The following is a 25286-nucleotide window of genomic DNA, read 5'->3' as shown; positions in this document are numbered from 1 at the left end:
TTCCCACCTGCATCAAAATTCTGCTTGAGGTCAGTAGATGTGGTTTCACTTTCTCCGTGTGTACTTAGCTGGGGGAAAGTTTCATGGCAGCAAAACAGGATGGGCTTTGGTTCAGGTATGTGTCATCATACATTGAAGAGACAGCTCAAAGATAAAACCATACCTGCAGTTGTCTACCTGTATAAGTGGCAATGGTCAAGTAACAAACAACATGTTTCTGAGTTGTTTTTGTGTGTGTGTGTGGCACTTAAGTCATAGCAGCTAGAACACATCATTTAAACATGACAGAAAAAACAGAAGTGCACTTGGATTTTTGAGAGTCAGCAGTATCTACTCATGTGTATGATTAGGCACAATGAGCAATCCTGCATATTTCTTAACCTGATGACTAACAAATGTAAATGATAAAGGAAATAGTTCTGTTACAACAATGTTTGAAACTTCTGCATTTTCAAGTGTTGTAAAATGCAGAACATAGCTGAATGGTATAACCCTGAATGATTCATAGTTTCATTTGAGAAGTACGGAGGAAACATAGTGCTACAGTATAAAAAAAATGGCCCAGAACAAAAACTGTTGGAGTGGGCGAGGAGGAATACTTGTGGTAATGGGCTTAGTTTATAGTGAAACAGAACATGAAACAAGGATGGAAAATCAGATCTGAATGCCTGATGGTGTAAGTGCAGCACATGTAAAAGAACTGAGTGATAGTGGAAATATTCAGTAATCATTATATTTATTAGACCTAAATTTGGCACCCTTTAACACACAGTACAGATCTACAACTCAACTCAGACACTCATTGTGTGTGTGTGTGTGTGTGTGTGTGTGTGTGTGTGTGTCTGTGCTTTTTTAGATCCACTCTTCAATGACTATTGATGACGTACAGGAGGTTTACTTCCTCTGATTTTGTCACAACAAATAATGACTTACAGCCATCTAGTGGATGGAAATTAATAACGCACGAACTGTGACACCTGATACTGAAGAACAATAAGAACATGTCAGATAGATACTATTATTATCACTTAAGCTACTGTCACACTGTGCACTGTGCTAAAACACGTGTGAATGTGATGTTTCAGTGGTTGTTTTATCCACTTAATGAGGGATTCCTTATAGGAGATGTTGACACAGGTAGAGGGAGTGTATTTAAATCCACTTAAAAAGGCAGTGGAGAATTGAAAAGAAGTGTTATTTAACAAGGACATCGGGCAGATTTGAGACAATAACTGTAAGTATGACAAACTCTGGAAATACACCTTCTACTTGACATACAGTTCATCGGCTCTGAAAATAAGATCGAAATGAGAAAGAATGAAATCAAGGAAAGTAAAAATTCTTTTACTTTCTCATAACTTTCGTGTTTCTGTTTCATTTTCAGTTTCTTCATTTTTCATGGCAAGTCCAAACGCATCCCCTTTGCTTATACTCTCATTGAAATAGTTTAACCCAACTACTGAGCAGTTAGTGAAGAACAGGGTGAGCAGGTTGAGCTGTATGGTAGTGATTGGTTTTCTTTGTTACATTAATGGACAGTATACCACAGAAGACCCACATTTACAACCTCCTGATGCTGGAAACTTTTTTGGAAGTACCACTGTGACTCTGCCTTTATACACCAGGTGGCAGGAAACACCCACCCTGTCTATTTGTTATTAGTCAATATTAAAAAGTAGTGGATCACTGAGAAGTCAAAAAGCCCCTACAGTCAGCTGATCGAGTTAAGAAAGTATCACCACATATATTTCATCATAAACTTACATTAGCTTCATAATTATTAGTGAATTATCAGCTGCTGTGTAGTATCTTGGTTGCTCATAGTGCATTTTGCATGTGTGTAAATGTTTCTGTCTAGTGAACTGGCAGACAGTCAAACAGGGAGAGTGAATATTGTGGAAAATCAGATTGACAGGCAGTCCTGTATAAAAGAACCCAGGTGGTGCATTGAAATCTGAATAAAGGATTAAAAGCTGCTTTTCCTGTCGAGTCAAGCCCAAAATAAATCAGTAGATTGATTGTTCAAATGCCAGTGTAAATATAGGTTAGAGATATAAGATTCAAGTTGTGCTGTTGGGTCTCTTTGCGCAAATTATGCAACCTTTCCTTGGGCAGAATCTGAAGCTGAAGCTTCATGTGGGACGTGTCGTCACGTAGCTGGAGCGGTTTCATGGGACGGGAGACATTTCCGTGGAGGGAACTAGTCCCAGCTGTCAGGTCAGGTGGATTGAACATGTCGTGAGCTCCAGTTTGGTCGGTTACCGCGCTGGTTTAGAGCCGTGCGTCAAGTGAAACGGAATAACACCGGACCACGTTTACTTTCTTCAAGAAATTACTTCATCTGACAATGTAGAAGTGTTGTTTTTTTTATTTTATTTACGAGTGCCTGACATGAACTAAACGTGACTGCTGCTGTGTGTGGGACTCTTGGGGAGCAGGGAGTCGGCTACGACGCGCTCCCTCTGACAAGAAGTTGAAGTTTCACCGAGTTGGAGTTTACTCCGATGTTCTCGTTCCCGCTTGTTTCCAAAGTAGCTCCCACTTTTGCTTTTCTCCACACTCTTGTGTGTGTTTTTATGACAGTGTAACGTCACCTCAGCGAGCGCAGTCTGCTGCTGTCAAACTTTGGGCAACGCTGGACATGGATGTGTTGCGCCGACGGAGGGACTGAAAACTTTGGGAATTACCATCATTCGCCAGCTACTTACGACAAACCGGACTCACTTCAACCACTGTTAAAACAATTGGACAACAGCCGATTCAGCTGCAGACATGCAGAAGTTGAACTCCACCGGTACGCACGGCAACACGCTGGCCGGGGACGCGGAGCTCCAGCTGCGGCTGGCTGACAGCGGAGGAGCCGGGGAAGGGAAGGAGAACGGAGCTGGGAAACATTTCCTCAGTCAGTCCGAGGAGCAGAGCTCGTTTTGCACGAAGAGGAAGATGCTTGTCGGTTTGGATGTAATATGTCTTGTTGTCGGTAAGAGCACCACTAGGCCGATTTAGAAATATATGCTGAATTGTTGTTGACCCTGTAGGTCAAACACTTCTCCATGATTCCAGTATAAACGTTACAGCCCACCTACAACTTACTTTAAAGTTCCTTAAAACAGTGTTTTTCTTAACATGCTTCTGTTATCTCTGGCTCTGTAGACGGTTTTAACTCGAGCGAGGGTTTGTTACAGTGAACGAAGCTGCAGAGCTTTTTTTTTTTCCAGAAGTCAAATGGAAAGAGTTCAAAGGTTCAGGAAACACGCAACTTTGTCCCTGCGGTGCACGTGGAGCAGGAGGGAGGGATGGAGGCAGGGGTTCAGTGGTCCCGGGAATTCATCTGTTTCCATGGTAACTCCAAAAGTTCCCGGGAGAAGAACGTGGGAATTGGGATGAAAACGTGCTCGTGTTGTTTCTCTGTACACTGCGCGCTTCAGCCTCCCTCACTGCAGGATTACTGATGTCACTGGAAAATAATTGGACCCACAGTCCTCAGAAAGCGGTGCACACCTACCATTTCAATCACAGCAACCAGGCAATTAGAAGCATCACTAACAACATGTGCACAACAACTCAGAGGACAGTGACATAAACATAAACAAAGGAGTGGTCCAAATGAGCTTCTCTGTAAGCAAGCCAACATAAATTCCCAGTGGCTTTAATAAGTGAATTGTGACAAAAGGATTAATCCTTTTTTTCTAGACCAGACATTTTTACAGTTTATTGTGCAAAAAGACTGTTTATTGCTTAGTTTGTGCACCAGCAGCCACAGATTCAATTGTTTTCTCTTTACAATGGGGAAAAATGAACTTGTTATTGCTTATTGTTTGGCATTTATGCTTGGTAAATGGCAACGCTTTAAAATCAGGGCGACAGCTAATCTTTAATTTTATTCTGGGTTGTTATATTATTGACTAATATCATACATGGTTCCATCCATAAGTTAGAAAAAAGTTTAATATACACGACCAAGGAAGCAGCAAAGACTCTGGGACACAGTACATTTTTTAAAATATTTTTCAGTGTTTGCTTTGTTATCAAAACAATTGGCAATTCATTTGTTAACTAACTGATTAATTAGCTAACTATTGCAGCTGGATTGTTATAAGACCACATATAATAATAGAGAGGAAGAGTCCTCCAATGAAATGAGCTGTATAAGTCATCTGAAGTAGAACGATAACTGCAGTCTAAACTCGCTGTAATATCAATACAATTGCAGATTCAATTACACATTCATCAATTAATACTTTGTCTGTGTCCACATCCACTTATTCAAATACTTCATGTCACTCAAGTATTTGAGTGACATTAATGAAAGTGATAAGATGTATCTAAAAACTACTGTAAGTAATACGCTTATTATAACTAGAATATAGTGACTATAACTATTAGATAAATGTAGGAGAATTATTCCCGATGTAACTAAAATGATGTGGCATAAAAGGCTGACAACATGGGAATACTCTGTGCGCCAGTATCCTAAGTACTAAGTATATAATGTACTTAGTACTTAGAGTAAATGTACTTAATTCATCTGAAATACTCTAGAAGGCTGGTGGCTCCCTTTGGCACCTGCTGCGGTGAACTGACGCACTTTGTGAAACAACAGAACATAATTTCACGAGTTTCATGCTGTCATCTCACGCGACCGCCGTATAACAAGAAAGAGAGCATCAGTATTGTGTGAGTGAGTGGATATTTGGACCGGCAGCAAACCAGGGAGAGGCGGAACCCGTCAAGGCAGACCAACAGGTCTCCACTTTGTTGGCAGTTAAAGCATAGGAAATAGTCCAGCAAGCAAAACAGCAGCGTGAGGCAGTTAGTTTCATTGCTGTATTCTTAACCCCTGCAGGTATGCTATTAGCTCTTCTCTATGCACACTTCTCACTAGCTTTGTTCTGTGTGTAGGAAGTGGCTGGCAAACAGTCAGTACAACAAAGGAAATGATCTCTCTCAGTTCTCTTCCTATGATACACAATGAGCACGCCACTTGATTTCTCACAACATTGCGTGACTTGACCCCTTTTTTCTGACCTATGACGAGATTCCTGAACACTGAGCACCAAGCGTCAAGCTGGACACAGCTGATAGGAGATCTTATGTCTGAAACATACGGGGGCAAGACAAAGTATGTGAACCTTTTGGAATTTCGTGGTTTCTTCATCAGTTTGCCCTAAAATGTGATCTGATCTTAATTGAAGTCAAGAGTATTTACACATATGATAAAATTATAACCTAAAAAGCATAGCACTAGTAGAAAAAGTATGTGAACCTTTGGAAATAATTAGAGGTTGACCCCCCTTTGGCAGCAATAACCTCAACCAAGCACTTCCTGACCTGCTCATTGTTCAGGAGGAAGTTTAGCCCATTCTTCCTTTAGCTCTGTCATATTCTTTGGACGTCTCGTATGTGGCTCTCTTCAAGTCGTTCCATAACATCTCTATTGGGTTGAGGTCTGGGCTCTGACTTGGCCACTCAAAAGGCAGATTTTTTATTTTTAAGCCTGTTCTATTGTAGACATGCTCCTGTGTTTTCATTAATTGTCCTGTTGCATCGCCCAACTTTGTGAAGGAAATATTTGATTTATTGTCTGTTCTTTTCTGCCTACTTCATTGAGTTTTTATCACTTAAGACTTTATGATGTGACCTGTTGATGTTGTATTCTCATTTGTGTAGTTGTAGCTAAAATATATGTGTAATTAGTTCAGTAGTTTGTTGCACCACACTAGTGTAAGTCTGACAGTCAGTCATGGATGCGTCATCTTGTAGTAATGCAGTGAAAGTGATTTACAATTTACAATACGCTTCCTAAATAGACAGATTGATATTCCTGATGTTTAACTGACTTGACGCAATGATTAAGTATTCTCGTAATTTTTTAGCAGCAGTATAGTTTACATCACCCAGCCAGATTAGTGTCTGCCTGGTTGTATCCTGCATGTCTCTGCCCTGTTAACCATCAAGGCAGCAATCAGGCCTGACTCATCTATGGGTATTTGTCTGTGAATGCCTTCACTTATTGGTAATGAATTGGACTCTTCATCTGGCTGAACCGTCTTATCTGTGACTAACCCAAATTTCCTTTAAAAATGCCATCATTAACTCCCTTCAGACAGTTGAACCGCCAGCATGATTAATCTTTAAAGAAGCTCATTCACTACTGTAACTGTGGTATTTTACCCTGAAGCATCAGTCCTCATTATGTTCAGCCGGAGAGTGAATTCAACTGTGTCCTGTGCTGTTGACAGCCTTATCCATGTGTGTTAGTGTTTACTTCATCTTTAAAGTTAGTGTAGTGTTATGGAGGAACATGGAGTGTGGAAACCTGGGATACTGAGAACATCAACTGAGGCATCGACTCAGGTTACATGGGCCTGTTTAACCGTGTTATACTTTAGTAATAAGGCAACTTTGTTTATGGAGGTGTTATGACATGCATCTAAACAATGCTTCACAGATTTTTCTGGTTCACCTCAGTGTCAGTGCGTTCCTTGTAAGCTGCGGGATGCAAATGTCTTAATCTGTTCAGCGTTTGCTCCTGTGTTAAAGTGTGTCCATACATTCCTGGTAAGACTGTGGTGGTTTTACTGTTGGAGAACTGGCAGAATTTGTGCCCCGTGGCTGCATCTTAGATCTAGTGTCCAGCCACCGAGAGGCCAGGAGTGTTGGTCTTATCTACCAAGCATGCAGGGACAGGCTTCTTCATCTTGCACTGCTGTTTTCCCTTCGGCACAGCTGGTCGTTACATTGTCATCACCCCAGTAAAGCCAGTTACTGCCTCTCTTAATTGGGGAATTTAGGTAATTGGGAATAATTAGAAGGGGTGCTTGAAAACCCATTATTATCTTATATGGCTTAGAGAAAAATTATGATTGTCAGCAGGACTGACCTCATTGTTGAGGTTAATTGTGAAATAGTTTCATGCTTGTTTAAATACTTCTGCCAGGTAAAATCATTCACTCTGTAGGCACATTGCATAACCTTCTCTATTAAGAACAAGCTAGTGATATTAAGCAGTAGTAAAAACACAACTAGTTCCTGAAAACCATAGAAAGAGAAAGTTGGAATTGTTTGATTCAGCATTTGTTTTTGTTCTAGTATGTGAAGGAGCATGCTAGGACAAGAGGACCACTATCTACCTGACTAATCTGAATTATAAAAGGGCTTCTTCTTATCTCTTCTCTTGCCTTTTCTTTTTTTTCCCTCCTGTATTCAGACAATCTCTGTTTTAGTACTAAAGGTGTTCCAGCAATGTAGGAAGGTGTGTGTGTGTTTTTTGTCTGTATGTGTGTTTAGGGCGAGTGGCGGGTTTATGTTAGATGATTCCTAGTTCTGCTCTTTTGGCAGTGAAAGCTGCCAAGTAAGTGAGACAGCAAGAGGTCAACACGTCACAGCATGCCGGTGTGTAAGGAATATTAAATTGCTTTTACATTGTGTGTGCGTGCTTATGAGTAAAAGTGTGGGTGTGGGTGTTGTGTGTGTCATCGTGACTGCTAACATGAACATCCTACTACAGCTGACATGTGCGTGTTGTTTGTTGACAAATTCGCCGGTCCTGTTTTGCTGCACATTTTAGTCCTTAATCAAACACGCCTCAGAGTTATGAAACTCTTTGGTGTCACTCTGTGGCTGACATATTGAGAGCCATTAAAAATGGCTCCGTCAACTTGTTAGGTAGTGGAAGAAGTGATTTTGCCTACTCTCCCTTATTGGTATATTAATGCATCATTTGACGCACTCCAGAGATAAAACATAGGGAATCCATTAGCTGCACTCGTCTTTAGACAGACTACATGCTCACATTCATTGCACTTTGCTGTCAGTACGTCTTCCTGCACCCATTAGCTCACAAGACCTAGCTTAGGCCTTGAAATGTCTTAGTAGCTTGTAGGCTTAGGGGCAAGTGAGAGCTTGAATGAGTGAACAGCCCCAGGGAGAGATAGTAGAGTGAGGCGTGGAAAGAGAAAAAATCTTGGAGGATCTACTGTAGGGGTCAGGGGTCAGACTCAGGGGCGCCTGAGGGGTCTTATTCACAGTTGTCTGTTTATGTTCTAGTGAGGAAGTAGCACTCAGAGAAGGATAGAAAAGATTTACACAGCAAATAGCTTCAAATTTACCTTTAATGAGACAGCTGCAATCTTCTCCTCGGTGACGGTTCCATAAGTGCCCAGAGTGGTCCATAGGTATTAGCTGTAATGAGCAAATAAAGATGTGCATAGCACTCTAATTCTCCGTGCTCATTAGCTAGAATGGGTCTGGAGAGGCTTACCATAAAGTATCTACCTGAATCCGAATTCAGCCTGTAGCCCTGTGTTTGTGTCTGTCAGAACTAATGACTCGCCTCTGTATGTTCCCCTTTCAGAAAACATAGACATCCCCCATTGGCGCCATTGCATGATTTTTCATCATCAGGACCATTTTATCATTGTGTCACATCTCACCTGCCAGAGCCTTCCCTTCCTTCATCTTCTGCTTCACTCTGAAGTTGCTCCAGCTGCATGTTCCCCTGCAAACCAAAACACACAGACAAAACAGAACTGCAGGCCTCAACTCTTTCCATACATACAGTACTACCACAATCAGGCTGATTCATGCCAAACACCTTGTCTGCAGTCTAAACCACAACTCAGTGTTGTTCTCACATTGCAGACTGCCACCCCTCACCTCACTATGCACACCCTTACCTTGAAAACCACAAAAATCAGCAGAGGCCGCTTTTAGAGGCTCAAAGGTACATACCATAGTGGCGGGTCCTTTATGTTGTTGCTGAATCAGACAGGCAGACAGACAGCCTCACCACACATGCCCTGAACTCCAGAGCCAGCCTCCAGGAAGCAGGTCAGTGAAGTGTGGAGAGAACAGAAGCAGCTGTGGGAAGCATGTCTCCACTGGCCAGCTGCAACAGTAACAGTGGAAGGGGCAAGCAACAGCTCTCCTGTTGAGACTGTGGAGTCTGAAGAAACATAAAGTCAGTTTGAACTACCTTGCTTTCTAAAAACATTGTACTTTACATGTATTCTTTTGCTCCCTGTGAGGTTATTGAGTTCAATAAAATATTAGGGGTTTTGTCTAGCACGGTCCTTTCAGTCAACTGTGTATCTTTGGGGCCTTTTTAAAAGCTGATTTTCCAAAAATGCCTAGAAAAGGACACATCTGTGAGGTTGCATCACTTGAATGTGACAGAAGCACAGCTGATTTTACTCAATGTGTATGGAGGAAGGGAAGAATGGCCTGCTATTGATTACAGTTATACATTTTGTAGGAGTAGGAGAGGGTAATGTGATATATTTAGTAGTGGGAAACTGCTGAAGAGACATGCACCAAATAAAGTTGCATGTCCAGCTGCAGCGGATGGTGATGATAGTGTATGGTTACCAAAGATCCAGGACTGTTATGACTCCTCAGTCTCTTTTTGTTCTTCACTGATTCATGTCTTTGTGCTACCCATCAGGGCAGACAAAACAGATCAGTCCTTCAGAAAAAGCTAGCCGATTACAATAAAAGAAGTGGGTGTGTCAGTGCAGGGGTGCTCTGTCCACCCACATCCCATCTCTATACTACTTGCATTGGTTCAGCAGGAAGAACCACCTTCACAGACAAATTCACAGCACTTTTTAATTGGGTTTGTTATTTATGGTTGCCAATCATAATCATAGCCTTGATGTAAAAGGATATCATCATGTGTAAGCATTCCCTGCCCCAGTATGTGTGTGTTCTGTGTGCTCTGCTTTATGCTTGGGCTTTTGTGGCTGTGCACGGAGTCTCTTTCCAGACTGGCTTATCAAACAAAGACTTTTTTTATATTGGGCGAGAGATAAAAGACTTGGCTTTGTCATTAATGTACCTGACTCAAGCTGGATAGCAAATGGATGAAACGACAGATCAAATGGCGCCTATGCAGTTCAGTGGAAATCATTATTGCACAATTAAATATATAAGCCCACCTAGTCCAACTGTTGTTTTATGGAAATATTAGACAGGCTGCTACATGGTTTCATGTAGAGTCCCAGATTGCAGAAATTCGAGTTACAACACTTCATGATTCAGTTTAGCTGCTTTTCTTTTTTTTTTTTGCAAGTTTGCCTCAAAGGTAAATTGTTGTTGGGAAGCAGTGGCACATGCAAGCTGGTGAGCGGCCCAGCGAGGGTTGACCACCCCTGAAGAAAGCTGCAACAAGCTGGGCTATAGCCCAAGCTCAGCCTAGTTTATACTACAGACCAGATGGGCTTGTGCTGAGAGGTCACCGATTGTCTGTCCTCCAGTTCTATCAAAGGGCAAATGTAGAACAAAGCCTGTGCAGTCAAATATTATTGGGTGTGATGACACAGATAACCATTAATGTGAATTAGATATAGCTGTAGGCTGGGTGTCATGCTAATCTATGCAGATGCACGGGCTGTTTGCCCCACACCAGCAGCGTCCACAGTAAACAGAGTTTATTTAGGTCTGTGATAGTGATGGGGCTGTTGGCCCCAGTGCGTGTGTTTAGAATTGTATGTTTTTATGTGGCTCTGGTGTGATTTAGCTGCTTGGGTTGTGTTTTTTTTCCCAGGTGCTGGTGGTTCCTTTGCGGTTTGTTTGGTTGTCTATTAGCCTGTGTGAATTCTGGTTTGGTTTGTTTGCAGCCATGTGTGGTTTTTATGTGTATGTGAGTGTGTGTTGAATCTGTATGTATGTTTGGGGTATTCTGCTGGCTGAGGCGGGGTCCTGTTTACAGAGCGGGTCCCAGCAGAGCCCAGATTTCTGACCCTCACATTCCAGAACCACCACTAATCGCCTCCGTCTGCTGTTCTTCATAAAGAAGCCCTTGCCGCATCTCTCTTGGCTTCATCTTTCCAGTTTTCTCCCACTCCAGTATTATAGCCCTCACCCCATTTGTCAATGTGCTAGCCTCCTGGCCATGCATTTAGCCTAGTTTCTGTATTGATCAGCAGATGTCTAGCATTATAACAACCACCTGCCCTTTTTGCGCACACTGCCTTTAATAACTTTCTCCATATATTTTTTTATTTCTTGCTTTTTGTTGTTGTTCTCTTCTCACAGTGAGCTCATTCTGGGCTGTGGTCATAGATGTGTAAATTAGAACCAGAAGAGTTTCTCAGAGTGAGGCACATATCCCCTCGGCTCTCATTCCTCCTCTTTTCCTTCCTCCCTCCCTCTCTTCTTTCCCCCTTCTTTCTTTCTGTTCCTTTTGACTATTTGAAAGCATTCCTGCTCTGAGTGTCAGGCCCAGCGAGCAGCACATTTTGGCCTGGCTCTGTAAGCCGACCCACTCCTCCGCCTCCTTTTGGGTCCCCTTGTGTAGGCCTTCCTGGCTTGGCTCTTTTTGAGCATGTCTTGGCCAGGTGCAGAGATTTGCTCACAGCTGCCTGACAGATGTCTCTGGGGTGTTTTTGTATCTTGTTGTGAAAATGTAGTTGTAAAGCATAGAGGTTGATTGTGACATAGGGGCTTGAAATTTGTACAGGATTCTGCACATAATCACTAACTTTGCATGTGGGTTCTAGCACTTTCACGTTTTTATGTTTATCATTCAGCACTGAGAAATTGTCAACCCAAGGTTGATTTACATGTGGGGGATTTATTTTATTGAAAAACTTTGCAAAAATGGGGAAACAACACAAGCTGTTTTATTGGCAGGCCAGAGTTCATAAAACAATATATGGCTCAGCACTTCATGGTTCCCATCAGACCTCCATATGCCTTGAAGATGATCCTTTAAAAAGTCCATACTCCTACTTGTACTCAGTGTTTGGGCTTTTATGGAGAATCTGTCCATTATCTCTCTGCCAGTGCATCAGTATTGATTATTGAGAGAGGACTGGGTGTACTTTGTAATCTCATGAGGACACAGAGGATGGATGGTTAATGTTTGCTATGTGCTATGAACAGGAAGAACATGTGCCATAAAATTAACCAAATTTGAATACAACACAATTTGTTCTATGGTAGAATAAATTTGAGAATGCAAAAAAGACAAGGGTGACCAGACAGCAGGCTGTGGCTTTTGTGTGTAACGTATGTTTAAGCACAATAACCAAATGAAAAAGATCCACATCTGCTTGAGCCAGAACTGAACCTTAGCCATTTCTTCTTATATAAACTAATTAGAATGACTTCAAGCACATTGTTTAATGTAATATTAATATTAAGGATTAAAAGATGTACCCAGTACACTCTTAGTAATAATCCAAAGATTCTGCTAGACTGAACTATAGCTATTTGTTGTAGATGCAGGAATTCTAAAGTGAGTCCAAACCAGAACTTCAGGGTATGAATAGACGTGTATGAATAAAATAAATTAAGCGGTGAATGGATGCGGTACAATACAGAATACAACATGCACTGCATGTGCCAGTATGCATATCAGTGCGTGACTGAGTATGTGTAGGTGTATGTGGAGACGCCTGTAGACGTGGCAACTGACTGAGATGAGTGAGATATTGGGGCCAGATGAGAGGTGTTTCCTATCTCTTTCTTTATTGGCGTCACAGCCTCTGCTATCTCCCTACGACGTGTTTCCCACTCCCTTTCCCGCACTCACTTCCTTATTCAGGTCCATTTTAAAATATATGGAAGTGGGCCGGCGTTTATCTGTGTTTTGTCTTTCTTTAGGGCAGCACGACTTTGTTTACAGAAACTTACACACAGTTTTGAATACCGTCTAGTTTTAGTAATCCAGTCTTCATATGTTTCCTGTGCTGAAGGAGTGTTGCTGTGATGCATCAGTTCAGTGAGGCTGTATGAGCTGTACGGGTGTTTTATTTGTGGAACTAATAGTTGTGATAAAAGGCACACAGAATAATCTTACTAATGGACACCTAGTCAAGATATTCATGTTCTGCTATTTGTGGGTTTAATTGTTTTAAATACATGTTTGCATGCCATTGTTTGTCTGTGTGAGTGCATATTTGTGTGTTGTCCTTTTTTGTGTGTGTCCTGTTCACTACTCAGTCACGTAGTCTGAGAGATTCCCTGGCAGGAGCAGTGTTTTGGCCTGGGTGCGTTCCAGCTAACCAGCAGGCCTGGGATGACAGGGAGAGGCACAGAGGTTAATGATTAGTCCCACGTTCTTGCTGCATTCCAAGGGGTGACAAGGGGACATGGGATAGGGGACAAAAAAATGGGACAAGCTGGGCAAGCATTTACATCTACTCACTGTGAGTACATTAGTACACAGTGTTGTGCTGCTTTAGCTTACATTTTCTGGGTTTACAAATGTTAAACCCTTTTTGTGATCATTAATTTATTGCACAACTTTTACCCAGTTAACGTTTACCGAAGTGTGTTTGTTCTAGCGAGCAAGACCTTGACTCCCTCTCACCTGATACTGAGTTTTTTTAATTAGTGACCAGCCGGGAAACGCAGTGAAGTGAGAAGTAGTTCAATTCCTGATGTGAGATTTTGCATTAAACTAAATCGATGCGTTTTTGGAACAAAATATCATTGTTAAACAATACCTTGCTTTTTCCCACACTGAGTTTATTGTCTTCTTTTGGCACATGTATTGTATATATGTGTAACATGCTCACTAATAATTTCCTCCTTCCTCATCTTAATTCTTCTCTGCCATGCCCATCTCCACGTCTGTCTGTGTCGTTCGCCTCTTCTTCTCCCTGTTTCTCTGTTGGTAGTAGCTATGTGTGGAGTGCTTAGTCACCTGGGAATCTGGAAATCAGAAGTCACCAGATGATTGACACTCTTTAAAGCTCCCACCTTTCCATGTTGCCTCTCATGCCACTCTCCTGTCAGGAGAGAGCTGTTTTCTGTTAGTGTGTGGTATCAACTCTCTGTTTTGCTGTCTCTGTGCCTTGTTGCACAGGTCACATGCTCACAGACATTCATCAGGCCATCTTTTGTTTTTTTGTCTGCCCCCCCCCCACCCACCCCACCCTTCTCTCCCACATATTGTTAGCATCCATCCCATTCTTTGCGTGTGAGTTGAGGGCAGTGACGCCGTACATGCGAGGTTTCTTCTGCGGGGACTCCAGCATCACTTATCCCTACGTGGAGAGAGAGGCCATCCCTGATGACCTGCTCATTGCCTGTGGCATCGCCATCACTGGCCTAGCGGTAAGACATGATCTGTCATACAGTGAGTTAGACATGTCATCACTTTAATATGATGCAACGGAGCGTGTTTGTTTGCGAAGGTTGAGTAAAACTAACATACTGTCACAATTTCAGTATCCGTTCAGTTGTGTGGTGAGAGTTATTTTAAGCGCCTTCCCTTCCTTTCTCAGATCGCACTGGGTGAATGTTACCGGGTGCGTTTCCGAGATGTGCGCTCACGGGCTTTTGTTCGAAATCGCTATGTGTCATGCCTGTACAAGGAGCTCGGGAGCTTCCTGTTTGGCTGCTGTGTGGGTCAGTCTCTCACGAACATGGCCAAACTAAGTGTGGGACGCCTGAGACCTAACTTCCTGTCCGTCTGTAACATCACCTATGCGTCCATCAACTGTACTCTGGGAAGCTACGTGCCTCCGGTCCACTGCAGGCAGCCTAATCAGAAGTTGGTGGAAGAGGCGAGGTGAGTGTTCTCAAAAAAGATTTGGCGTGTTTATAAAAGGTGGGGTATACAGTTACTCGACTCACTGAGTGAATGTGTAACCTGCAACTCCTATTGATCTTCTCTTTCAGGAAGTCTTTTTTTTCTGGCCATGCTTCCTTTGCAATGTACACCATGCTCTATCTGGCAGTAAGTCACCTCAAGTTTACAAACATGCACACACACCGACACGCACACACATCTGGAATGTGACCTTCATATTCACTTAAGCTTGTGTATAGTTACAGCATTTGGTCCTGTGTTTACAGCATCGGGGGGAATATTACCGCTCTCACTTTCATTTCTGTTATTACTGAACGCCAGTCCCCAGGGGCTGAGAGCACTGTGTAACTATTAACTAGGAATGCTAATTAAACATGTGCAAACACACAACACTGTAAAATGTTATTCACGCTTCCTGATCGGGAAGGAGGAAAACTGGGAGAACAGAAATTCACCCAAGGCGTCCCGCTTCAAACCGAAAGAACTGGTGAGACAGATGAGGGGGTGGGGGGAGTTCGGGAATGAGGGAGAATGTTTTCCATGGGGAAGATGAATAGATGAAGAGACTACGCAGACAGAGGAGGCCTTGTTGTGGGTCTCATTTAGAGGAGGGGGTGGAGGGCTGAATATGCCTGCTGAGAGATCGACAGGCTTCTTTCAGCAATAGACACTCTCCAAACCCCTCAGCTTCCCCCATCGCTTCATCTCTTTCTCTTTCTTTTTCTCTTTCTCTCTCAACACACTGCCCTGTAGTCATGGGTGCATTGTGGGAGAGAAATGACAGTTAGAGGGACACAAAAGCAGATTATTATCCATAAAGTGTTCGCATTTCTCATGTATTTTCCCTTAGTAACCCTTAGATGATAGTTTTAGGTGACTTAAACATTTTGGTGTGTACAGCTAAAACAAATCAAGTGAAGACGTAAAAAGAAAGTGCCTCGCCTGTTTGTACTTGTGCACTGTAGAAGGCCAAATGAAAAGAAACTCTTCCCTCGCCAGAAAAAAAAGACAGACAAGCATGAGTAGGGGTAGACTGAATAAGAGGAATAAAAGACTGTAGAACTGAAGGGAAGAAATGCACTGAGAAAAACAAGGGCCTCAGTGTTTGTTAGCCCTGTTTTCTCTCCTCACCAAATCTCACTCCACTGTTTCTCCACACACACACACACACACACACCATAGACACAGACACACAAATTTGCATGCAAGTTAGCTGCTAACTAGTGTTTCATCAGACTATAAAGGCCAAACCTGTAGCTACACGCCACCCGAACCATGGCCAGCTGCTTGAGTTCAAGGCAGGAAGAGTGACACCTGCTCCCACTTGGGTTAGGAAAGGAAGAGGAGAACCTGGTAAGGCAGAGTCTCCTTGCAGGAATGTAGGCCATGTGCTGTCCAGCGGCTGATGAGTCCCGACAGACCTCAAGCTATTTTATTAAGCGAGCCCTGCCTCTGCATCACACTCGCCCTGTGACCCCATTTTTACAGACACAAACATCCATTCTTTATTGTAGCACTGATGCAGGAGATGAGAGCGAACAAAAGAAGGAAATGAGGTTCAGATCGCGTTAATGGACTCATGCCAAGCTTCTTTTTCCTCTCTGGGCAACACACTAAGTTGATGTCCATATTTCAGGCTATATATATATATATGGCTCTGACTTTATTGAATCATTAAGCGTAATCATCAGTCTCTGTTTGTGGGCCATACATTAATGCACCCAAATGCATAATTTAACGTGTCTATAGTGATTGTAACACTAGCATCAGCGTGATACCAATGTTTTCCTTCTTTTTTTGCAGTTCTACCTGCAGGCGCGGTTGTCGTGGCGTGGAGCTCGGCTGTTGCGGCCACTAATACAGTTCCTCTTAGTGATGATCGCCATCTACACTGGCCTGACTCGTATCTCTGACTACCGTCACCACCCCACTGATGTCCTCACAGGCTTCGTCCAAGGAGGGCTCACTGCATACTGGGTGGTATGTTGAAAATCGCTTTTGTCCAAATAGTCTTGAACAACAGTTATCTCTGTCCACACAGGATTTGTTTCTGTCTCCTCTCTGCCGTCTAAGCTATCTTAAACAATAGGCTCTCCCCGAGTCGTTTTTCTCACTGTGATCTCTCTTGCTGCTATAAACAGTGAATGATTGACAGCCTGTGTGGTCTGTGTATATCACCTAACATGTTTTGTGTCTGCGCCTCCAGGCCTTCCACATCTCCTCCATGTTTAAGCCCTGCAACCGCCCAGACTTGTCTCCCACAAGCATGTCCCTGGAGAGTCCACTGTCCAGTCAGCAAACTGTCTGTTAGCAGGCACGTGCAGTCATTCCAGGAATCGGAAGATAAGAGGAGATGGACTGCAGAAAGACAGGGAGAATGGCAGATAGCAGAGAAGAGAGAAAAACTTTAGTTTTTACGTAAGGGAAATAACTCTAAGAGAAGGAAATGATGAAAAGTGATGGGGTACAATCTAACACATGCTTGATATTTTGGGCATACTGATACACATATAAACATACACTAAGTGGCCTCTTTATTAGGTACACCTGTAACCATAATTTCTACTTTGACAAGGTTATCATTTTGAAGTTGTTGTAGAAACTGCAAGAAAAGTGTTTCTTATTGATAATTAATTGTGTAATAATTGTGTTTTTTATTGAGGTCATAGTGTGTAGTGGATTTGTACTGGCGTGCATTGTGTTAAGAGGTGTTTGTAAGGTTTTGACCACCGCGTTTACATAAACGAGGCAGAAAAACACATTAGAAGCACCTCTTAATATAATGCACACCAACAATAAACATATAGCAGACTTATGACATTTGTGACAGTTTGAACAAAACCTGAGAAATGATAACCTTGTGTTCGATTGTACAGGTGTACCTGGTAACGTGCCCAGTGACTGTCCATTTACAGCAATCTAACAAGCTTACACACACACACAAGCACATTTGACTGTGAGTCAAACCCGTCCAGTGAAAAAGGACTGCATAGCAATATGACATGATGATGATATTTTTTTATATATGAACAAATTCAAATGGTCTATTTTTCAAGAGGATTTTTGGAAGCTGCTACTAGTGCCAGTGTGAACTTGTTTTTGTCTGTGATGGACGCATTTGGTCAGTGCATTTGGTTAAACCTTCAGAGCAGAACTGCTCACTCTTTTGGTGCTGGGTGAGAAAGGAGGGGAAAATGCCAGGCTCCTCTTTGTTTTTAATCCTCTGTTCAGCTTGGAAACCCTCACCCGAGCAGCTGTGAACTGACACTGTCAGACGTCAGATGTGAAGACTGCTCTGCTCAGAGTGAAAGAACTGGCAATGACAAGAAACAAGCACTGGCTTCGACTTCTAATATTTTTTACATTCAGTGGCCCAGACGTGACGTCACTAATCTGTATGTAACCATAAACAAACAAACAAACAAAAAAAAAAAAACAGTATTTGTGCTGTAATACAATGTTATCTCTCTTTTTCTCAGTAACCAAGGCAGTGATGGGGAGGAACATGACTTTCCTTCCTCCTCACTGCCACTTTTCTCTACTAACCACTTTGACTGCATCTCAGAGGTGGAGCTTTGACTGAATTTGACCTAACTTGTAACTTTTTCCCCCTGGACTCCAAACTCTGAGCTGCACCTTGATTTATGCCACTCTGACAGGAGAGCCAGTGTGGCTGCGACCCCAGCAGCCCTCCTGCACATCTTTATTAATAGCACTTGAACATACATAATGGAACCTTCTACTTCTAATCAATATTATATATTTTATCACAAGTTTCAATAATCAGTGTTTATTTTTGTTAATGTCAGACTCCTACACTATATTTGTTTTCTCGAAATGATAATTATTCAAATTGAATGTAAATAGATGTTTCATTTTATAAACCACAGAAAATTTCAAAAGTATTAGTTCCATTTTTTTTATTTTTTTTTTTGGAGAGTTTTTATGTGTTTATGTAAATGTTTGTATTTACATGTGATCAGGTACGGAGACTTGCTATTGTAACTACTAGACTGAGCCACAGATATTATAAAAAAAAATGCTATATTTTTTGTGTTCCCAGTTATTGTTGTTTGTTTTGTTTTGTCTGTGAATGCCAGAAAGGCAAAAATAACCACTGTACTCAAAAAAAAAAAAAAAAAAAAAAAGACCCAAACCAATAAAATGAATGTTGAATGTTTTAAACTTCTTCTGTTCTCTATTATTTTTAGTGTCAACAAACTGAAAAGTAAAACACCACATTCTCTCTAACGCCAGACACACACACACACACACACTTAATCTCAATGTCACAAGACGTATTCTGTCTTGTTTGCCTCTGGCTACTCGTGAGCACTTTGAAAGTCAGTCAGCTTGTAGTACGACTATTAATTATTTACAAATGGGACAACAGACTCTGAGTAGGCACGGAAATATGGGATGCAACAGAATGTAAACACTAAAACGATAAGTGATTTAACCTCTTGTTGTGCACTCCAGCACTTTCCTAGTTTTTTTTTTTTGACTACTACAGCTCTCCCCTTCCCATTCCCAGCTCCCCGTCCTTTTGGAGTGCAGTGGAGCATGATGGGCTGTTCCAGGGGGTCATGCTACCATGGAGATGCTTAGCCAGATAGAGGTTGGGGTGTCTGAGGCATTTTGTTTCATTTCTTTCTTCTCCCTCCAGTGCACTTCCAGGCTGAGGGAGGAGAATAAAAAGCAGCCTAGATCAGACAGAGGGCAAGAGAAAGAGAGAGAGAGAGAGAGAGAGGGAAAGAGGAGGGAGATCTTCAGTAATGGGTGTGTGCATAACGCTGAAGTAAGGGGGACAGACGTAGGAAAAGTGGTGCAGTAATAAAGGGAAGGACTAACAGAGCAGTTGGCAGAGCAGATGGAGTGGCAGATCAGGGAAAGTGAGGGTGATGGGTGTGGGGTGTCAGGGTGGGAAGGAATGTGATCGTGGTTTTCAGGCGTGTTTTGTTTCATAATACTGTAACTAAGGAGACACATTTCATTCCAGAGCAACGTATATGCCTGTGCTTGTGTGACAGGTTCTTGTCTGTCTGTGTCTGCCTCACTTCTGGTTATTTTCTTATGTTTAGGTGTGTGTGTGTGTGTGTGTGTGTGTGTGTGTGTGTGTGTGTGTGTGACTGAGGTTATTGAGACATAGGCTGCTTCACTGAGCTGAACTTACACACCTTGTCAAACATGACATCTGGTTTACACTGTGACCGTCTCCTCCTCACTAACCCTTTGGCCCTAACAGAAATGAATGGGGGTCGACAAGCAGAGGCAAATTCTGTATGTTCAGATTACTGAGGTCCAGACTGTTGTGGCTGCGCACACACTAAGAACAAAGGTCTTACACTGTGGTCATTTAGGGGTATTTGACTCTCTTAACAGGTGAAAGCCATTATCTTTCACACACTCCAATGCAAAAGAAAACTACACCCAGTTTCCCCCACTTCCTCACACTTCCTTCAATTCTTTGATAAGATTATACTTTTTGTGAAACTAGACAGATGCAAAAATCTCAGGGCAGATGTGAGAGAATCCTATGTGCTGCAGAAAGCACTTGGCTCACCTGCATATCTCCTCCTGTCTGAAGAAAAGACATTCATACCATTTTGTTTGGTTTTGTCTGACATTGATAAGAACATCAATGCATTTGCAGCTTAGGCAAAGTCCATTCACAAACCTCTGCTACTGTTTAAAGTGAAGAAATAGCACTTTTGATGGAGATGTGAAACATCCATCTTTGCACAGTCTTCATGTAAATTAAACTTATCTTTGTTTACCACCAAGTAAAAGCTGCTTAATGCTGTAAATTGATTCAACTGTGAAGAGGAAAGTAAATTTCCTTGCATATGAATTTTTGTTAAGTAGGAGCCTTTCACTGCGGGTCTCTAAGGGATTAAAGATGTAGCCTCTGGAACTCAGCTGGCCTCTTATCCAGCTGTAGTCCAATTCTAAATAGCATTAAAAAGGATTAATGGGGTCTTTAGTATGCTCAAGTTCAGGTCTGCTCCCCCAGCCTCACTGCTATGCATTTTTCTAAATCTCCCAAAGTAATGAGTCTGTGAATGTACTGCCCACATCCATTAGGACTGCATGTGGGCACATTGTGTCCTGATGAGTCTGTCAAAGACATTAGTTTGTATGTTCCCGGTTAGATCAATCATTTTGCTTCCTCTGTTTTCTCTCTCAGCTCTTGTGGGCTTGGGACGTGCTGTACAAAGACATAATGGCTCATTAAGTGAGCAAAGGGATCACCTCTCAAAGACCTGTTGGGGAGCTATGCACGGACATCATAAGCACAATCATGGTCAAATGTGGAAACTTTGTTGTGCAACTCGTCGTGCACACAACAGTAAATACATAGCTGATTTGTCAGATCCCAGTCAGCACACACGTACTTTTCATTTAATAAAGATAGTACCACATAGCAATGGTGGCACTGCTGCTCAGTGCACCATGTTACATACTGTGCTCATCACATGAAGCATTTTTAGGCTGCTTTGAATTGCTAATGAGGGAGACAAAATTAGGAACTTGCATCAGTCACAGTGTGAAGCATGTATGAGGGGGATATGTTTTAGCTTCCTGGAAATAGAAATAGAAATTCTCTGATGTCTCCGTAACAAGAATTTGAACAGCACAGTTTTCTAAGAACCTAGTTTCCTCTTAACCTTTTTAAATAATTAAACATTAGATTCCTCAGAGATGAACAGAACTCATGTTGTGAGTTGACACACAAGAAAAAGGAACAAAAACTGTTTCTGAACAAGCAACAGCTTCTTTTGAAGTTTTCCTTCTGCAACCTAGAATAGCTGAATATAACACATACAGCTAATAAAGCAGAACATATTCACACACCACTGTTTACCACCTTTTAGGTCATACTGTTGGTGAAGAGAAAGAGGTGAAGAGGTGATAAACGACAAAAAGTGCCAAACAGTGAAAGGTTACCTGATAAGACATGGCGCCACAATGTGTGGTGTGTTTACATTTGTGTCGAGCAGATTCTTTCAGGGTAGGTTGACCTTAGCTACCTGCAGTTTTGCTTTGTTGAGGATCTTCACCGAGTTAATCTCAGCCAATCTGGCAAAAACATAGCAAAACACGTTTACTCAGACTTTCAAGGCATAGGAGAAAAACATGCAGGGAACAATCAGACTGGAAATCACAATGAGCAAGTTAGACTTTGACATGACATTCTTCAATAAAACAACCTTATCTAACAGGACCCAGACAAGACACTTTGTCGAACGTGGTGTGTAGAATGAGAGATGCAGTGTGTGTACGTGTGTGTGTGTGTGTGTGTTCATGTTTGTTCTTTAACTTGCAGGCTACCGAGGGGAGACAGGAATGCAAAAACAAGATCATGAGAATGAAAACAATAGTCTGTGAGGTGTCAGTGATGACCGCAGAGAGGTGGGTACCAAGGTCAACAAGTCTTCCGCAACATACACATTCACATGCTGTGGTAAAAGTGAGAGGACACTCAGCCCATGTTAATGCAAGTAGGAGGATTCTGACAACAGTCCATTTGTTCACTTAAGCAGACTATTACTCATGTGAACATCATAATATTCAATGTAAAATATATGTTTTGAGAAACAATTGACAGCTGTGTAAAATATTGGATCAGCGTACATCTGTGTCTTCATACATACTATTAGTATGTATTAGTATGTGCATGTGCATCTGTGTTATTACACAGTAGACTGTGCATTGTTGGTATGTCTTTAAATGGGTATGACTGTACATGTACACACTTGAATACATGTGTGTGTGTGTAGTGTGTGTGTGTGTGTGTGTGTGTGTGTGTGTGTGTGTGTGTGTGTGTGTGTGTGTGTGTGGCATTCTTTCCCTTTCACATACCATCACAATGTGCTGCTACTGTCCCCCATACACCATTTTACCCTTTATAGTAATACATGAATATATGTCTGGAGAGCATTGGTGTGTTTGGCTGATGTTGATGGGCTTATAAAAGAAATCCTTCAGATAGATATTGCTGAATAACTCACATTTCTGAGTCTGTTCACTGGCTTTAGGATTCTTCTCTTTATGTGGTGTTCAGACAAAAATGTCAGTGGTGTCATTACAAAGGTAAAACAGACACTACAGACAAATCAATTCAATCTTGTTACCATTTGCAGCCATAGTTACTAGTTTTCAGCAGACGTTGCACAGCCTAGCTTTAATTGGCAACTTAGATTTCACCTTGTGATAGCAAATTTTTAGCGTGCTTTACCACAATTTATCATGTCATGATGTGTGAGGTTGTTAGCAAGTGTAACAGATACAAGTGTGTCTATGATCCAGTATTGTTTACGGGACAGTATACGGATGTGTGTTGTATGTGAATGCAGTGTGTGCCTGTGATAATGAAGATAGTACTATCAGTAGGTTATAACTCCAGTTGTCACCAGCAACTGTCTGCAATAAGACAGGGAATTAAATTACCTGAGGTGCTGGGGTCACAACTCTGCAGTGAAGCAAGCTTGTTGGAGCCCAGAAACAAATGGTCTCTTTCTCTTTCTTTCTGCAGAAAAGAAACAGAAGACAGAAGGAGACACCCCTTTTTCTCACTGCCCTTTTGTGCATGTAAGTGTGATTGTAGATTAGTGCCAATAGTTTAATGACTATGCACAGTGCAGACACCCGCCAATATCCCTGTAATTCCTAGTTATGAAAGAGGTGAGCTAGTGATTAATGTGTGTGTGTGTGTGTGCTGCTGCTGATCTACTAAAACTTCACTTGCCAAGAGAGGTTGTGTAAGTGGTAGATAGAAGTCAGCAACCACAGCGCAGTGAGTAGCAGATGTCATCTTTAATAACAGTGATAGATACTTTCGAATATATCTGTTGCCCATGCTTGTCTGTTTTTCCTTTACTGTTGTGCTTTCGTGTGTCTTTTGGATTATATCTTTTTCCGGCGCTATTGGGAAACACTATACAGTAAACAGTTTACAGTTATTTGTCGTAATTGTTGAGCGGTGTGAGTCTGACAGTTACAGCTGCTGGCTACCATTGTCACCAGTGTTAAACCTGTGGGTTGAATTACGGTTACATCTGTCCTATAATTATGTTTTTCATTCCTCTTTTTCACAGTGACAGATGATGACAGGGGTGGAAAAGCTGGTGAAGGAAACCTCCTGTTGCAAAATGAAGAATGATGCCAGTGACAGGAAGACAATCCCAGTATCTACCTGCATACATACTGAACAGCTATCTCTGGAATATAGAGCAGCTGAGCAATTTAACTTGTTAACAGTGAACATCTGCTTTTCGTGAGCAAAGTCAAATTGAAAAGCATCCTTTTGGTATTTGAAAATAGTTTAATAAATCATTTCTTGTCCTCTTTTCTCCTCCTCTCTCCTGTTTTTCAGGTGATCTCCTCACCAATCCGCAGCACAGCCTATCACGAGGCTTTGTTTATTTAACAATAGGGCTCAGCCAAGTGTGAACAGCTACAGAAGAGCAGCCTTAACAAAATATGACAGTGATAGACACACGGAGTTACCTGACATTTTACAGCCCTGCCGCAACTCCCATTTACAAATCCCTGTCCTCTGAAACTCTCACTCATCGCTGTAGGTGAGACAGTCATGGGTTCTGCTGTGAATTACGGGAAGGGGTGTGCAACCTATAAACAAAATTAACCAAATGGGTAGTTTAATGTGAAATTCTCGCATACTTTCTCATGAGCTCACATGCCATGTGCATGCCAGTGCTTGCGCTTATACTTGTTAGTACATCAGAACAAACAGCGGCATTTGTGAGCAAAGTTGCGTGTGCACATGCTGCATTGTCTGTGCATGTACGTGCTTTTGTGTATATTTACGTGTGAGGCTCCAGAAATAACAGAGGGCACAGTATAAAAATCCTGATTGTTTCTGAGGGATTATGCTTCACAATGCAGGGCTTTATCAGACGGCCCGGAGTCCTGTAACAAGACACGCTTGCCCTGTTTTTGCCCAGCCAAACACTGAGACTTACACCGGCAACGACTCAGAGGGGGAAAAGAAATGAAGAGCGCGGAGAAGAAACACAGGGGAAAATATTATGCTAAAAGAGAGTAAAGAGCACAGAGAGAGAGAGAGAGAGAGGGAACAGATAACACGGGAAGAAAAGTGGAGCAGGAGAGAAAACAGAAGAAGGAAGAGAGTGAAGCACACAGAGAGAAGGCAGAAGTTGAACAAGTTTAACTGGAGGCCATGCTTCCAGTAGAGAAGTTTGTTTTCTGACAGAGATCCCTCTCAGGAGATTGAGCTGGAAAACAGATTAATAAAGCCTGTCCAAGTTGCTCTATGGTATTGCACAACATGAGCCTCAGCTGCCTGTGAACAAGAAGAGCCGTGCATCACACTGTGCAGCGCTTTGATGAGGCTGTTTGTGGTTTTTATAGAGTAATGTAAATTACACCACATCACCAGGTTTAAATATATGTATGTATGTATAAACTGTAAATATTTAGACACTGATAGACCCTTGGGAAGGAGATGGCCTGTAAGCAAATATCGTGCAGATCTTGCATGTTTGGCCCTGTTGAAGAGAGGTGTTTTTTTGAATGGGTTGTTTTATTTGTTTCCCTTTATAAGACTTTCTCAGCAGGATCAAGTTTCTGTGCCAGGCTAACCGAGCTCTGTAAAGGGCAGCTGTGGTTTTTGGACATCAGAGTTGACTGACTATTGAAGGGGCTATGATACTGAATGTGTATGCGCTTTGTACATGTGTATATGACCCGAGAGTTT

The 25286-nt window shown here is 42.1% G+C and overlaps 1 protein-coding gene across 1 annotated transcript; it reads left to right on the top strand.

The window, feature by feature from the left end:
- Nucleotides 1-2176: 2176 nt before the first annotated feature.
- On the top strand, nucleotides 2177-18576 carry ppap2d (phosphatidic acid phosphatase type 2D). Its single transcript, XM_026349451.1, has 6 exons — nucleotides 2177-2980; nucleotides 13910-14067; nucleotides 14238-14524; nucleotides 14635-14692; nucleotides 16349-16525; nucleotides 16752-18576. Exons 1-6 carry the CDS (start codon nucleotides 2773-2775, stop codon nucleotides 16854-16856), a joined length of 993 nt encoding a protein of 330 aa, XP_026205236.1. The 5' UTR covers nucleotides 2177-2772; the 3' UTR covers nucleotides 16857-18576.
- Nucleotides 18577-25286: the final 6710 nt, after the last annotated feature.

Source organism: Anabas testudineus, chromosome 8 (assembly GCF_900324465.2).
Source record: "Anabas testudineus chromosome 8, fAnaTes1.2, whole genome shotgun sequence".
NCBI lineage: Eukaryota > Metazoa > Chordata > Actinopteri > Anabantiformes > Anabantidae > Anabas > Anabas testudineus.
The sequence above is the reverse complement of the archived record's forward strand: the minus strand, read 5'-3'. Positions and strand labels throughout refer to the sequence as shown.